At 46.2% G+C, this 16972-nt stretch overlaps 1 protein-coding gene across 3 annotated transcripts in view; it reads right to left on the reverse strand.

The window, feature by feature from the left end:
• Positions 1-1709: 1709 nt before the first annotated feature.
• fam184ab (family with sequence similarity 184 member Ab) overlaps positions 1710-16972 on the reverse strand; it is a 61464-nt gene continuing 46201 nt past the window's right edge. The window contains exons 17-21 of one of the 3 annotated variants that reach the window (XM_041958958.1): positions 16227-16373; positions 10316-10433; positions 8770-8874; positions 6918-7168; positions 1710-1791 (exon numbers count right to left, since the gene is read on the reverse strand). In XM_041958958.1, coding sequence (XP_041814892.1) covers positions 1710-1791; positions 6918-7168; positions 8770-8874; positions 10316-10433; positions 16227-16373 — 703 coding nt within the window. The remainder of the gene's footprint in view (positions 1792-6917; positions 7169-8769; positions 8875-10315; positions 10434-16226; positions 16374-16972) is intronic. The other 2 variants (XM_041958959.1, XM_041958960.1) reach the window with 2 other exon arrangements.

A 16972-nucleotide genomic window follows, 5' to 3' on the forward strand; every position in this document is an offset into this window, starting at 1 on the left:
GACCCAGGGGGAGAAACCAGATCACTGCAACCAGCTCAGGGAGAGGAGCTCATTCAGTGCGTCTGGATTTCAGCTTCATACTCGGCTGAGAGCTGTTGAAGCTCTTTTAACAACACTCCCTGATGAGGACGGAGGTTTATTGGTGACAAAACTACTGGATGAGCTGAAAATGAGTCCAAGCTGTCGGCCTGCAGGTTCAGATTCAGAGCGTGATCAATCAAAACTGAGCTGATGTCTGTGTCACTGTTCAGGAAACATTCGGCTTCAGTTACTCATTAACTTCAAAGCTGGAAGTTCGCAGCAAAACTCAGGGTACTTGTACTTCACTTGACTATTTCTATTTTATGCATCTTTATACTTCTACAGCACTACATTTGTCTGACAGCTTTAGTTACTCTTCAGATTCCTTCCTGTCCAGTGAAAAGCTCGTATCTCCAGATGTGTTGCTGTTGAATGTTTGTGATAAACTGAAGGATGAAGTTTTCCTTCATGTCTTCTTCAGCTAAATAAACTGTTTAAAAAGCCTCTTGGATCAGCTGAAAATGCTTCGTCGCAAAGCTGAAAACAGGCTGTTTTTCTGAGATACGAGGTTCTCACAGGACAAACACATGATGATCTTATAGAATATGAAGCATCGCTGCAGATTAAACCAGCCAACAGGATATAAAGTAGTTCAAATGAGCTCAAGCTGAAACATCTGCAGCAGTAAAATGCAGCATCCACACAAACAGGAAATAAACTTCCATCGTCTCTGAAACGTCTTCATCCCTTTAAATACCGACATGAAATGAAACGTAAACGTCTAAATCATTCAAATAAACGACAAACAAACACGAGTAAATGTCACAATAATTATTTATTAAGCATACACATTATAATATAAATATAAAATATGCTATTTTTGTTTTTAAAATTGGTGAGACATCATTATATCTGTGTTGAGACAGACAACCATACAAACAGGTTTTAATATTCTACCAAAATCTGCTGAGACTCCTACGCAGCTGTAACAAACTCGCCATGATGGTGCCGTCCTAAAATCAGAGCCTGTATTCATGGAGCATATCAGAGAAGTGTAACTGATCTAGGATCAGGTCCATGTAAATGTCACCATAAATGTGGAGGCAAACTGGTCTTAGATCAGCGCTCCTAGTCTAAGATGCTGTATGCAGTGGGCCCACGTACAGAGAGAGCACAATAACCTACCGTATATTTCTTTAGATATATTTTTCGTACTGTAGTCCAACGATGGCAATTAGCAGCATGATAATGCACCACTCATTTTTTTCTAGTTCCGAGAAACTGCAAATGAATTCAGGAAGTAAAGAAATGAAATAAACATCAAACATACTGACGATCGTTGTCACTGTACTAAGAGAGAAACTCGTCCACAGTGAAACAATCAGAGATAATCAAACAATCAAATCAGATCAGAGTGATGACATTTGACGCTCAGGATTCAGGTTCAATTCAGTTTCGGCTCAGCCGGCCGCAGGAACCCATCAAGTGAAAACTAATGACATCGAGTTTCGTTCCCTCTCAGGCTGCTCTCAGCTGACTGACTCTAAAGTGAATTGATCCCCAAACCTATCAATGACAATAAAGAACAAATAGTTTGAACATTTTTCTCTTTTTTTTTCTGTGTTTTTTTTCTTTTTTTCACGTTTGGTTGACATGCTGAATCCTTGTGTTTGCAGGTTTGTGGTCAATCAAAAGGAAAAGTACTGAGCGAACCACTCCTGGCGCTGAGCGTCCGGGGAGTCGATGGCGGAGTCCTTCGTTTCAGGAGGGCTTCAGGACGGAGCGCAGAGAGAGCAGAGAAAGAGAAGTCAGGGAAGGTGATTCAGCACACTGTCATTTATTCCATCACTCTAGTTTTACTGGCTGCAGCCCTCCCTGGACCTCAACTCTCTCTCTGCTAAAAGTGTCGTCTTACCGCTGAAGCAAACACAGAACTGAACCGAAGTCTGGCTGCGCTGCAGAAAAGCTCTTTCTGTTCGGATCTGATTTATTCACCCAGACACGAGCATCAGAAAACACTAACTGAAGCTTTGCAGGGCAGTGTGACGATATAAATTCATGTTTCTGTCCACAAGGGGGCAGCGAAGCCACTGCCAGGATCTCTTCATCCCAGTTTCACATGCAGGAACACGAAGAAGAACGCTTTGAAGGTTTTACCAGCAAAAAAAGACGAGCATCAAACAACAACTTCATGAACAGATTGTTCTGTTTTACAGGAGAAATCTGGTTTTTCTTTTTGTCATGAAAAGACCAACAATGAACTGTATGTGTGTGTCAGAGCCTGATGGATCTTCTTCCTCTGTGTCTTACACACACACACACACACACACACACTTGTTATTATATGTATTGTGTTGATGTCTTGTGTGTTTTTGGATATTGTGACTTTTTGTGTTATTACTTTTCCACTCGGGGACAAATGAAGGGCCACTGGTTGCACTGGGTGACATGTTCCTTCATTAGAACTATAGTTTATTTAATATTAATCCGCTGCAGAAAATAGTCCCTGACAAAAACACTATTTCCTCCTGTTTGTTAAAAACTCCAGCGACCCTCTGAAATAACCGAGCCTTTAAAAAAAGAAACTATGTATTTGTGTAGTTTTAGTTAATATTAACGTCTTCAGTTGAAGTAAAAACAGATCAACTCGCTGCTGGTTTTCGTCTTTTCACAGAAACATACAGAATATCACCAGACTCATTTTTTTTCAAACTCGCGGTGTGAACTCACTACAGACTCGAACCAGCTGAGAACCTGAAAAGTTCGGGGTTTTTTTTAGCTTTTAATTGCACTTTAGTCCGTTTCAGCATATGGAGTCTGAGGAAGACCAGATGTGGTTGAAAGCTCCAAAAAGAAGAAGAAGAACTTTCATGTGAGTAAGTGTGGAGTCTGAGCACATTTATATCAAACTTATACTCTACGTTTTGACTCGCAAACGTCGTTCGCGTTGATTCTGGACGTGTTTTTAACTAACGATGAACACTGACACAGCCTCTGACCACTGACTACGACCCCTCATAAACTACTGCGAGTGTTGGTCTCGACGGGGAAACGCTGATCATTGGCTGCGTCCGTCTGAGCAGGTGAAGCTGCAGCCACTTCCTGACTTGCGTCCTCGAGGGAAAACATGTTGTTCCCCGAAGTTTGAGCTAATTAGGTCGAGTGTTTGCATCAAAACAAACACCTATCGGAGCTGCTTCTGGTTTCTTAATTGGCTCCCTCGTATGTAAACAGTCCCGTATCGCCACGGTAACATTTCAGTTCTGGGGTCAGTTTCTGTTGTTGTTGTTTTTTACGCTTGAAGAAGTCAGTGCCTGAGAAACCACGTTAATACTGAATGGGGTCACGACTCAAACGAGTCTGATTAAAAGCCAAAAAGTATGAACATTAATTTGCAAACAACTTGCTTGTGTTAAACAACTGGACCGGACTACATCCTGGACAGTATTCTAGTGTTTTCAAGGAGCACAAAGCGTCGACAGGTGAAAACAGCAGAGATGACCAAGAGGACGATCTGTAAAAAGCTGAGTGTGTTCCTTTAAAGGAAAAGGAAACTTTGGTTTTTTACAACCTGGACCTTATTTGTAGCATTAAATACGACCATTTACTCCCCCAGACAACTTTGGTGGCATTTGGAGTCGTTTTGAAGAAATTAGCCCCAGAGGAGCGGCGCGTATATCCGTATAATGCGAGTACTCGGGGCATCCATGCGCAGCCTCTATATAACGCATAATCTGCGGAAACTCGTTCATATTCCAATATTTAGTTCTGATATGCTGGTGCTATTCCCCTCTGAGCCGGCGGTCGGCTAGTTTAGCTGTAGTTTGGCACAGCTGTGGTTCGTTATTGCGTATTCGTAGCCGACCGCCGCAGAGTCAGCCGTGTTGTGGCTGGCTGCTCGCAGCGCGCGGCGTTCGGTAATGACATCATCCACGTCAGAGGTAGTTGTCTAGAGACGCCGGATGTTGATAACATGCCACCACGGGCTCAGAGGGGAATAGCACCAGCATATCAGAACTAAATATTGGAATATGAACGAGTTTCTGCAGATTATGCGTTATATAGAGGCTGCGCATGGATGCCCCGAGTACTCGCATTATACGGATATACGCGCCGCTCCTCTGGGGCTAATTTCTTCAAAACGACTCCAAATGCCACCAAAGTTGTCTGGGTGAGTAAATGGTCGTATTTAATGCTACAAATAAAGTCCAGGTTGTAAAAAACGAAAGGTATCCTTTAAAGCTGTGACTCCCTGAATCACGCAGGTGCATAAAAACAACGTTTCTAGCTGCATCTGTGGTGCATGATGGGAAACTTTATTCACCTTGCAGCCTGCAGGGACCACGTCTGTCTAATCCAGACTGAGCACAATATAAGTCGATTAAAATCAGTCACTATTAGCACGTAGCATAGCCTTTAGCTGACTTACCCTTACATCACTTTCCATCATTCTGCATTTAAAAAGGTTTACACAGCCCACATTTGTTCCCTCTGCACAGCTACAATCACTTCATTTAAACACTGTTTGTTCCGGACAGACATTAAAACCAGCACACGTGTGTTTAACTCACACTCCCATCTTGTACGAGGAGGCAAAACAGCAACAGGAAACACTTTGAAATGAACAGCTGGAGCTTTGCTAAAGCACCAGTCTGCGGCTGTGAACAGCATCTCTTCTGGTTGGAACAAAAACGGGTTAAAAAGAGATTTACAGTCTGAGAAGGACTGTTTTCAACACTTAGCTCACTGGTGTTTGACTCTGTGTTCAGGATCCAGTCGCAGCTGTAATATTCCTGCGCTGATTCACGCTGAAGTCCACGCATGTGACATTTGTTGTCTCTTCAAGACACGAATAATCAAAGGACTCATTAATTTAAAGGTGTCGCATTTACAAATGGCTGAAGTGTTTCTGTCCGGGGCCGAAGGATCAATCCAACTACAAATGTTTGTCAAGAACAAAGAGCGTGCAGGAGGAGGAGGAGGAGGAGGAGGAGGAGGAGGAGGAGGAGGAGGAGGAGGGGGAGGAGGACGAATCGTTTAATGGAGTCTGAAAACATTTCAAAGCACATCTATAATATCTGACCTCATACTGTCACTGCCTGGCTCTGCACTGAGTGTGTGTGTGTGTGTGTGTGTGTGTGAGACAGCCAGAGGTGGGTCCCATAACTGCAGGTTCGTTCCAAGCTTTCAGAAAGCAGCCACAACATCTCAGCAGCAGCAGCAGAACATGCAGCAAAGATAGAAAAACATTAACCGAAACATGCTCTCACACTCTCTCACACACACACACACACACACACACACACTCACTCACACACACATGCAATACACAAACTGCATGTATTCATGTGAGAAGCATGTTGCATAATTTATCATCGCATCAGTTCACACCACAGCGACCAATCACAGCCATCGTGGAGAAACAAGAGAAGCAGTTATTGGCCGACAGAGTCGAGGTGCAGCTGTGGTTGGACAGCACCACACACAGAGGGGACAGTCCATGATAGCAAAAGACAATATCTACTTCATTAGAAATTCACGTCACACAGTCGATTCTGGACTTCGATCTCGGTTCACGTGGAGGGGAGAAAGTGCGGCGTGTGCAGCATGCTGACGTTTAGATGAAGATGAGGATGAAGAACCACAAAATGACACGATGCACAAACAAAAAGCCACGACAGAGCTGAACAGCAAATGGTGCAAACTTCCTGAGCGGAGGAGGGAAACCTGGCGGCATGCACGGCGTGGACATGTTCGGACGGACGCACACGAGGGGAGGAAAAAGAAAATCTAGTCTTTTGCGTTCCAAGGTCATTCTGTGAAGCTTCAGCGGGAACCTCGTGTTGATGTTCTGCTCATGAAGTTCATCGATCAATAAATGTTCATCACTTTAATTCTCCTGAGGGCCTGACATCATCCACCTGTCTGCTTCAACTGTGTCCAATCGTAGCTTAGCAACCGTAAACAGGAAGTGGAGTAATACTCCAGATATAAAGAGTGAATGGTGGTTTCTGCACACGTTAGCATATCCAGCTAACTAGTTAGCTTAGCTAGGCCAAAGCGTCTCACACTCGATTACTCTGTCGGGTTATAAGGTTTATTAAAAAGGTCGTGTTCATGTTCATGTGTGAGCGCTGCTCCTGATGCTGTTCAAGCTAACGCTAGCGGCTGGATTGAATTTCCCTCCAGCAGAATGAGCTAAAGTCGTTGGTCAAACACGTTCGTTAGTCCTCGTCCTTGTAAAAAAAGACACACTAGAAAATACAAACAATAAAGCACAAAGCTAACCTGTGTGTGTGTAACCTGAGCAGGTAAATGAGGGTCATTCCGTCATTCAGCTCTGCGCTGTTTACCTGTTACAGGTTTGTATTAAAACCATGACCATCTCCCGTCGCTAATGCTAGCTTAGTCAGCTAGCTAGCTACAGCTGCTAAACTACAACTGTTGTCATTTAAGGCAACAAAATCGCAGCTGCTTTTGTCGACCGCTGCTGCGACGAATCAAAAACAGTGAGCTCGACAGGCGTAGCAACAGTAACTAAGGGAGGCGGGGTTTAGCCAATAGTCAATTCAACACATTCGTGCGTTGGAAAGCTTTTATTTGACACTGCAGCTCGTCATGACGATGATTTCATGCCTCTTATGGTTTATGAAGGCCAGACTCGGCAGGAAGGGATGAAAATATGATTCAGAAGCGACTTCTGGTGGGTTTTCTGTTATTTTGAGGCTTTTGTGAGCGAAGACAGCCTAAAACACAGCTTCTACAATCCAGGTTCGACCCGGACTGAGTCAAATCAGTCAAAGTGCTTTAGAATTCCAATTAAACGGAGCTCTGTGATTGGATGATTGGTGCGTGGATTGACCAGCTGCTGCCCGTCGGGGCTGAAAAGGTCTCACCTCATGAATTTCTTGGGTTCGGTGGGAGGGGTCGGCGGGGGAAGAGGTTTGTTGGAGTTGAGTTCAAGGTGGTGGAGGGGGGAGTTGGGGATGGGCTCTAGTCGGCCGGGCTGGGCTGGGGGCGGGGGTGGGGGCTGTGGGGGCTGCCCACTTCCTGAACCTGCCACGCCCATACCTGCTGCCTCCATAGCCCTGACATTAGCAGAGCTGCTGAATCTGCTGGCTGCTGTTTTCTCATTCTTTCTCTTTTGCTACACAGAAAAAAAAAAGAAAAGGAGGGGCACGGGGGTCAAAAAAGGAGCAAAAGGGGAAGTTTGAAACAAAATAATAATAAAAGATAGGAAGAAATGGAGGGAAAAAGGGAAAATGGAGGACAGGGAGGGCCCTTGAGGTCCATCCAGTGAGACAGGAAGAGAGCAGCGTGCTAACGTGATCATATCAGAGTGGATGGATCAATCAATCAATCAATCAAGACTGGCATCGATCAGTCTCTGAGCAGAATGGAGGTCAGGTGAGGAGAGATGTGTCGAAGCAGGAAACACCTGACGCTAACAAATGCTTGGAAAGCAAAGGAAAGCAGGAGAGAGAGGAAGAACAGTCCAATTCACATGTTTAGACACGATGGCGTTTCATTAGCCTCCGAAGCCGCGCACGGAAGAACCAGGGGCGTGCACGTGACGACAGGAAAACGTCCCCGCCGGGGAGCGTCCGCACGCCGAGGCGGCTCCTGACCGTGACCTCTGATTGGCCCGCTGTGCACTCATATCACGTGCACGACCTGGTTCTTCTGTGCGCATGTCAGAGACGAATGAAACGCCGTAAAAACACACGCTGAATAAAAAGTAGCACGCTTACATGGACACAGCGGACATATACACACATGTGGGGAGGTGGCGTCGACAGTCACATGGTGGTCGTGCAGCGGGACCATTCAGCTCAGACACACTGTGAGGAATGAGGCGCCGTGTTTCCAGGTGAAAACACCTGTTCTGACGGGATCCCACATGACCACACAATTTTCTGCCAGTTACAGCAGTTCTGGTCTGCTGTCCTCACTGAGGACACTTTCTGTTTTTTTCTGCTCTTCTTCTCACTGGTATGAAGTGGACGGGGCTTGTGCACCAATCAGAATAAAAACGTCAGAGGTGTGGTTGTTACATTTAATGTTAATGCACATAAATGTGAAATGTTGAAGTAGTTTGTTATTTAAATTAAAGTTTTCAGCTTTTTAAAGCGTCTCAAACAACAAATAAAATGTGATGAAATGTTTTAACTCGAGCTCCAGAACACCTTCAGTAATAATCAATAAAATGATATAACGTCACTGAGCTGCAGAAACTCTGTCTTTATAAATACTCGAATGGATCCAGCTGTGATCAGAGTGGATTCCTGATCTTTACTACGTGTCAGTGCTGAATGTTCTTTTCTTCGAGACCGAAGCGTTCAGAGGAAATGAGGAACTGGAGATCTATGTTGGTGCATATTTTAGATTCAGATTAGAAGAAACGAGACTCGGCCTCCAGTTCATACCAGTGACGCTGCCGTTTCCCATGAACCCCGTGGTTTCCTGTCCTCTATCTGCATCCTCGGCGACGCTGTTTGTACTAAAAAGAATAAACGTATTAAATGGATCTTCCATGACTCCTTCGCGATCTGGTGGGTCATTTAACATGAAAATTCCTGTGGTCATGAACTGTTGCCGCAGTGCAGCAGCGGCTGTTCTTCTGATCGATCAGCACTGATGGATATGAAATGAGATGGAGTGGATATCATCTTTGCTATGCGGTAAAACGAAGCGACAGGCTCTCAGAGCGCCCCTGTGTGTGGTGTGCTCCAGCGTATCGAGGCCTACCTTAATGAGCGGGTTGATGACTCCTACGTTAGGACTGGCGTTGAACACTTTGTTGAAGTTCGTCTCCCTGTTGACGAGCTCCAGCTGGTAGAACTTCTTATCGTCCTGGAGGAGAAAACCAGGTTAGCTGACAGCCGGAGAGGCTGCGAGGCCTCGCGAGACTGAAAATCACACATTTACTGACTTTATTGACGTTCACACAGATGGTCGCTAAACTGATGACCTGGATGACGACAGATTCTGTGTCCCAGAAATACAGCCGGTGAAGTTTAGTTGTTTCATTTGGTTCAGTCCCTGCGGTCTTTCCAGCTCGGTTTCATGTTCACTTTGAAGCCGACAGCTAGACGACAGCGTTGGAATAACTGTTGTGTGTTTGGTGTGGAGCTAAAGGTTAGCGTTCCTCAGCTTCCTGCCACCTACACTATGAACATCCTGTCTGTGAGGCATTTAGTCTGTAACCAGGCGGGGGGCGCGGTTACTTCCTGGTGTTTCTGCTCACGTTGATCAGGCTGCTTCTAGTCTTTACGCTAAGCAAAGCTATGCTAATCGCCTCCTGGCTGTAGGTCCATGCTTATATAAAACTATTCCCTTTGTCCACAGTGTGCAGTGGCGTGCACAGACTTTTTGAAGGGCAGGGGCGAAAAGGACTTCACTTGAGCACGCGTTTTGGCGTCCAAGAGGGCACTTTAGCGCGCGTTTTGGCTCCCAGGGGGCACTTTAGCACACGTTTTGGCTTCCAAGAGGGCACTTTAGCACGCGTATTGGTGTCCTAAAGGGCACTTTAGCGCGCGTTTTGGTGTCCAAGAGGGCACTTTAGCGCGCGTTTTGGTGTCCAAGAGGGCACTTTAGTGCGCGTTTTGGCTCCCAGGGGGCACTTTAGCATGCGTTTTGGTTTCCAAGAAGGCACTTTAGCATGCGTTTTGGTGTCCAAGAGGGCACTTTAGCGCGCGTTTTGGCTCCCAGGGGGCACTTTAGCCTGCGTTTTGGCGTCCAAGAGGGCACTTTAGCATGCGTTTTGGCGTCCAAGAGGGCACTTTAGTGCGCGTTTTGGTGTCCAAGAGGGCACTTTAGCGCGCGTTTTGGCGTCCAAGAGGGCACTTTAGTGTGCATTTTGGCTCCCAAGAGGGCACTATAATGCACGTTTTGGCTCCCAGGTGGCACTTTAGCACGCGTTTTTCAACAATTGGGCCACGAGAGGGGGTGGTCGCCCCCCCTGTGCACGCCACTGCTTGTGTGTCCACCTTTTGAGCTGCTGGAACTGCAAATTTCTCTTCGGAGATGAATAAAGTATCTATCTATCTATCTATCTATCTATCTATCTATCTATCTATCTATCTATCTATCTATCTATCTATCTATCTATCTATCTATCTATCTATCTATCTATCGATCGATCTATAATAATAATGTCTTTTGTGGACCTGAGAAAAAGACCCCATGCGCCAGTGTCCCTGCACTCAGAGACTCACAGACTTCGCTGAGAAGCATCTCATCATTTCACCGACCAGGAGGCTGAACACACGTCGCCTCCTCAGCAGTTACCTACCACCAGCTTCTTGACCAGAGATTCCCTCTCGGACACCATGTCCTTCAGCTCAGCGATCATCTGCAGATCCTCGGGACGACTCTCCCTGTTCCTGAACTTCTCCTCCGTCCCCTCCAGCCTGCAGGAAGAGACAGAAACACAGGAGCCGTGAATGTTCTGCGCGAGCAGCGTTCAGGCTGAGGCGTCTCGCGTCGAGACGAGAATTAAATCATGAAAACGCTCCTGACGGCGACGGCGTCCTGAGCCGCTTCCTCGGTGTGAAATATTCAACAGCAAATATCAAGAGTCAGGTGAACTGACAGATCTGCCACTTCATAGTGTGTGTGTGTGTGTGCATGTGTGTGTGTGCGTGTGCACGTGTGTGTGTGTGTGTGTGTGCTCGATGGCAGCATTTATATTACAGGCAGTGAAGAGATCAGTGATTCATAGGCTTTCCTTTTTCATTAGCTTTTGATCGACAAAACAGTAATTGTCCCCGGTCCCTTCCCGTCCCCGCCCTCCTCTCGTCTCATCACGAGGCCAGACGTTCGCCGTTGCTCACTTCCTGCGGAGGCTGTTTTTCTCTGGTGAGTTATGACGACTTTCAAAAACTTGAGGATGGATTTTTGTTCTTTCCACCACTCGTGCAAAAACCTCAGATTCATTAAAAATTCTGTGACATTTTCCCCAAATGCGGCACCAGACCAGAGACATGAGCTGGCGGAAACGACCAATCATGGCGTGACGCTGCTGCATGAAAAATGACCCGTTTTCTGAAGCTGTAATGAAACTGAAAGCCTCCGTTTGGCCACAGTTTAAAGAACAAACGCACTCGGAAAGTTTTTTTTAATGTTCCAACGAGCACGGCAGGACGTCAGCCATTGGTGCGTTTACTTCCTGGAAGGTTTTTCTCATCATGCTGCAGTATTTCTATGTTTTTGTAATACTTCTTCGCCACGTGACGCCTGACCTGACGCAGCAGAAGCTTTGCTGGACGTCGTCCTCTGAAGCTGTTTGGAAAAGGTCAGTCTTATCTGAAGTTCACTGAGCTTCAGCAGAACAGGAAGAGGCTGTATGAGACTAGGCCTTCGCAGGAAGCGCCGGTGCTTCTTCTTCATCAAACTGAGCCTCTGCGTGTTCAGCTCCGAGCCCATTTCTGTTTTTCCAGCCATCCCTGATGTGACAGCGAGCTAAACAGCCTTTCACGTCCCCGCCCGACCACAGCACGAGCCACTGGGGGGTGTCTCTGTCACATTCACGACACCGACGTGGAATCGCTCTTTCTTATAGGCCGATAGACTGCGGTCCGTCCGAGCGTCTGTGCTCGGTGACGCTGATACATACTGATGTGCGGTTCATCAGATATCCTCGTCCCTGTGTGCACGTCTGACAGCTCATCGATCCTGCTCCTCCCGTGAACATTTTCTGCAGCTCAGCCATCAGAATCTGTTTTGACGCTGCAGCAGAGTCTGTGTTTGAGGAGAACATGTTAAATGATGGCTTTCCGTACAATAATCTGCACTATTCACCAACTGAAAACAGTGTTATTTGTTCACTTCAGGGCAGCAGAAACACAGATGTTCATTCAGACATCCAGCAGCCACAGAGCAGCATTAGCAACGCCAAGGAAAAACAACCGACGCAGATCTCAACGACAAGCCAAACATCCCACCTGACATATTCACACATCGAGCAGACATGGGAGCAATTTTAGCATTCATGCTCACGCTAGCTGCTAAGTTTGTACGTCTGCTGGAAACGAGGCAAAGACAGAAGCTGAAAGATGCCAGAAGGGTCTGCAGGCATGGCTTCGTCACTACGAGCGACACCTTCACATTATAAGTTTCATTTAATACATGTTTAATATAATGAAACTGACGAGTGCAGCTTTGAAACGACTCAGGATGAGTGTGAGGTTCGAGTGAAGACACACTGAACACATGCTGTTTCCTGTTTTAATCCAACTGTCCTCGACAGTCACTTTGGCCGAGAATCACCCACGACAGCAGGAGAAAACGTCGCGAGAGAGAGTTCGTGATCGGATCCTGATATTCAGAGGCCTTAATTCTGCTTGATGTGGAACATCAACTCTCTGGTTGATCTGCAGCTGAATTTCCTCTGGTCAGGAGCCCACGGAGGCCAGTTTCCTGCAGGGGGAGGATCCACACCTCTCCACCGGAGGGTGAAGATGAGAGATATGAGACTGACGCCACTGCTCCACATGTCAGTGAAGCCGGAGGTGCTGATGTGGTTGATGTGGTTGACAAACAGGTGGTGTCTGTTTAACATAACCAAAACTGTCCAGGACTGATGGTCAGGAGGAAGTGTTGGGTCAGTGCTTCTTCCTGCTTTTAATTACATACACGATTCTCCCAGACCTCAAGGAACACAAACCCCGACAGTGAAGGTGCTTTCAGCAGCTGCTGCTGCAGGCACATCTCCATCTCTGCTGCATCCCACTAACAGTCTCCAGGCTAATGGCCGCTCCACTCATCAAATATAGCAGGCTCTAGCTTAGCAATATGACACAATGAATATAGCATGTTTAACTGACTAATTTAACAACCATCACTTCTGGAAAATCAAACTCTGAAGCTGATGTTAATTGATATCATCACCACTGGAGAACACTGGAAAGGATGGAGGCAGCAGCTGCCACCGCTCACTGACTGACGATCCGGATGCTGAACCACTGATAAGACAACCCTGAACACGACTTAAAGTGACCACAAATACATGTCAAATAGGCACACACACACAGAGATTCTGTGACTGTGAGATATATATATTCTAAGAATATAATAAATAATGGATAATAATGGACGAGGAAGTCATTTGTTGCCCAATCACGATCCAGTCAGGTGTTACTTATCCAAGAAAAGTGCTGAAAGACAAAAGAAAAAGACTAAAAGAAAGTTGTAAAGGGGCTCTGATACTGTATATCCCATAAGAACACACACACACACACACACACACACACACACACACACACACACACACACACACACACACACACACACACACACACACACACAGAGCCGTTTGAAGCTTCTTGCTTCAGCATCCACAGACTTGCTTAATCTTGCAAATGTTTAACTGGTGAGATTTAACAGGTAACGTAGCGGAAGCAAAAGCACTGTTGCCATGGTTACCTGCAGTTGAATATACTTCACACACTGAACTGTGGTTGAAGTGCTGCCTGTAATTACAGTTCGTTTCCAGATGGTGGAATGTATGATTTTAACAGAAAACTTACAGGAATATCGCTGATATGACGACGAACTGCATCCCTCGTTGGCATGACAACCATAACCCAAACAAATGGAGACTCCCAGAAGATGAACCAATAAGACACAGATGCAGGACCAAATATCTAAATATTCATGAAACTCGATTGGTGGAGCGTTCTCAGTGGCTGCTGAGGACAAGGCGGTCGTCACCATGGTGATTAATTAGGAGAGAAGGGACACAGCTGGTGGTTGAGACAGATCTGTGTTTTAGTTAATTAGATGGAGGCGAGTGGATCGTCTCTGGGGACGGAAATGCCTCTTGATGATGTGAAGAAAAATACCAGGAAATAAAAACTGCTGTCAAGACATTTCACCACAAACCACAAAGGTTAACCACATGGTGGCGCTGAGATCGAACGTCAGCGCATCAACAAGATAACTGAGCGAACGACTCTGCAGCGAGGCTGGAAGAGGCAGTCACAGAGCTGTGCTGGACAAAAAATGAGTGCATATTGTGATATTATTTATTGAGGATGAGGTTTGATGTGTAAGACTTTGGTTTCTTCATCTTCTCTGTCACACTTTGGGATTTTTGTTTGTATTTGTGCAGAAACTCCAGAGGACAGAAAGAGGAAACACTGTGAACTGATTGTTCCGCATAATAAAACAGCAGAGAAAACATTACAGCGTGTTCAGGAAACGTCTTTGGCAGCTTCTGTCCGATCGTCCTTGTGTTGCACTTGAGACGCTCTTTAACTGCACATCTTGTGTAATCGAAGCCGTATGTGGATGCACGTCCTCTGCCGTCCAGCAGGCGGCGCTTCGCTCTCAGCTGAGTCAGACCGAAAGGAGGTCAGCTCTGAGGATGATGCTCGCTCGCTGCATGCCTCCTGACTCTGCTGCAAAGACTACTCCATACGCCTTCTCTGTCTTTTTTCTGCATCCATCCTTCTTCTTCTTCGTCTTCTTCTTCTTCGTCGTCATGTCGCCTCTCTCACACTCTGCTGATGCTCTGCAGCCTCATCATAAAGCTTCTTCTCTTATTCTCTCTCTGCAGCTGCTGTAACTACAGCGTCGGCTTCACTCGACCAAACTTGACCTGCAGTTTCTTCACTGCGCGTCAGTTCTAATATAAATCTCCATCTTCATCTTCAGCAATAAAAGAAAAATCCACTAATTAGACTGTTGGACCTCGGTATCATTACTTGCTCAGCTGAATGTCTCTGATCCTTATTTCATGCCAGTCTGTGCGCTACGTTTGATCCCTGCAGACTGCAGTTACTCTGGACTGTTTGGCAGGAGTCTGAGGACGAAGGTTCGGCCTACGCGGATGCTTCATGGCTGCAGGAGTCCGACCGTCCACAGAGCGTGAGCTCGGCCGTCGTACGTCCAACGTGATGTCACAACAGTGAACTGAGCTGCCAAACAAATTCAGCGTTTAATGAGACGAGATGTTTATGATATGTTTGGTTGGAAGTAGCTAACGTGCTTGATTTATTGATTTATTTAAAGGTGAATGGTTCTGATGTAAACAACCTTTACAAGAAGCCCAGAATAACAGATGATCAGTGGCGTGCACAGACTTTTTGAAGGGCAGGGGCGAAAAGGACTTCACTTTAGCACGCGTTTTGGCGTCCAAGAGGGCACTTTAGCACGCGTTTTGGGCGCAGTCGCCCCCCCTGCCCCCCCCTCTGTGCACGCCACTGCAGATGATAATCGCTACTCGGCACGTAATAACATACTATTCCTACAGCAGACTACTGTACACATACGTTCTTTCCTCTCCTCAAACGTTCACGGTTAAAAGAGACCTGACACATTATGTCACAGCTGAAGCCGTGAAGCCCAGCAACCAGCAGAGGTCACGACTGAGACTTTTTACACAAACTATCATGTGACGTATGATTCAGTTATTTTAGATGATCTATGGATGAGTAAATCAAAATATAACAAAGGGAGTATGAAGACTCATCCTGGAAGCGTTTGGGTTTACGGGTTAGCGTCCAGCTTCGTGCAGCGTGACGACACAGCGAATCTTCTCTGTTAGTCACTGTTTCCTCTGCGGTTTACACTTCAGTGGAGACAACAGAGAGGTCGTCACACGACGGCACAGTTTGGACTCAGCGGGCGAACAAATCACAACAGCGTCAGGCTCTGCTCGCTGCGCTGGAAACTCGTCAGGACTGAACACAAACAGACGTCCGGAGTCTCAGGCCGAAAGCTTTTCGCATCAACCTTCGTCGTCTCGGATCGGTTCTGTTCAGCAGAGCCGCGCTCCGCTTCACGATCTCTGTTTTCCATCTTTTTGTCTTTCTGTGTTTGTCTGTGCTTCCAGAAGAGAGCGGCTCAGGTGCACACCGTGAATCTGTCTCATGATCCAGTGTCGCTCGGTGCGGCGCTTTACGACGAACGACACCGGCAGCGGGATTATCTGAGGAGGGAATAATTCATCACAGACGCCTGCTATTTATACGTCTGACGCAAAGCAAAATAAAAATAGTGTGCATGGGCGCAGCAGCTCCTGCATGACTAACAGCTGCCCTGATTGGCTCGGTGATGCAGTGATTTTTGAGGTCAGTGATCGGACAGAAAGAAAAGCCTCCGTTTGACAGCTCAGGGTTACGTTATCGGGACAAACAGTTAGTGAAGTGTGATTGGTCGGTGCCACAGCCCTCCACGGTGTGTTTGCAGTGTGTACATACAGAATCTGCAGGGCGGAGATCTTGTCTTTCAGCACTTCCTGGGCTTTGTTGAAGTCGGACAGCATGTTCTGCGTCTCTCTGCTGTGGACGGCGCTCAGCTCGGCGAGCTCCCTCTCGTGCCTCTTCGTCAGCTCCTGTTCGTGAGCCCTGAGGAGAGAGGAGGGGGGACAGCTGAGTTTCTGAGAGGAGGCGGAAGCTGCTGACTTCCATCACGCCCGGCCAGGGAGGATGCTCATCCCTGATTGGTTAAACTGGTTACAAACGATCTGAACACAACTTTCACGCTGAGGCGTCCTGAAAACACCAGTAACTGCTTTTCAGACTCTTTAATTGGATAAAAGAAGCAATTCAATCATGTAAAAATACTTTATTACACATGAGTCCTGCATCAAATATCTACTGAAGTAAAAGTAAACTCACTGAAAAGGACTGAGATTGATTTGTGGTGTATTATCATATTACTGCATTATTATCACTGATGCATCGTGTTAAATATGCTCATTTAAAGGCTTTTAAATCTTTTCTGTAAAGTAACTGTAACTATAACGCTCAGATTAATGCAGCTGAGCAAAAATTATAATATTTCCCTATAAACTTAGTGAAGTATAAAGTAGCATCAAATGGAAATACTCAACTAAAGTAGAAGCACTGCACAGTGAGTAAATGTACTTCCAACCACTGACACTTTCATACGAGGTTTTCCTTCGTGTTTTCTCATGAACATCATATTAAAGTTTGATGACGGA

Source organism: Chelmon rostratus, chromosome 18 (assembly GCF_017976325.1).
Source record: "Chelmon rostratus isolate fCheRos1 chromosome 18, fCheRos1.pri, whole genome shotgun sequence".
Classification (NCBI taxonomy): Eukaryota; Metazoa; Chordata; class Actinopteri; order Chaetodontiformes; family Chaetodontidae; genus Chelmon; species Chelmon rostratus.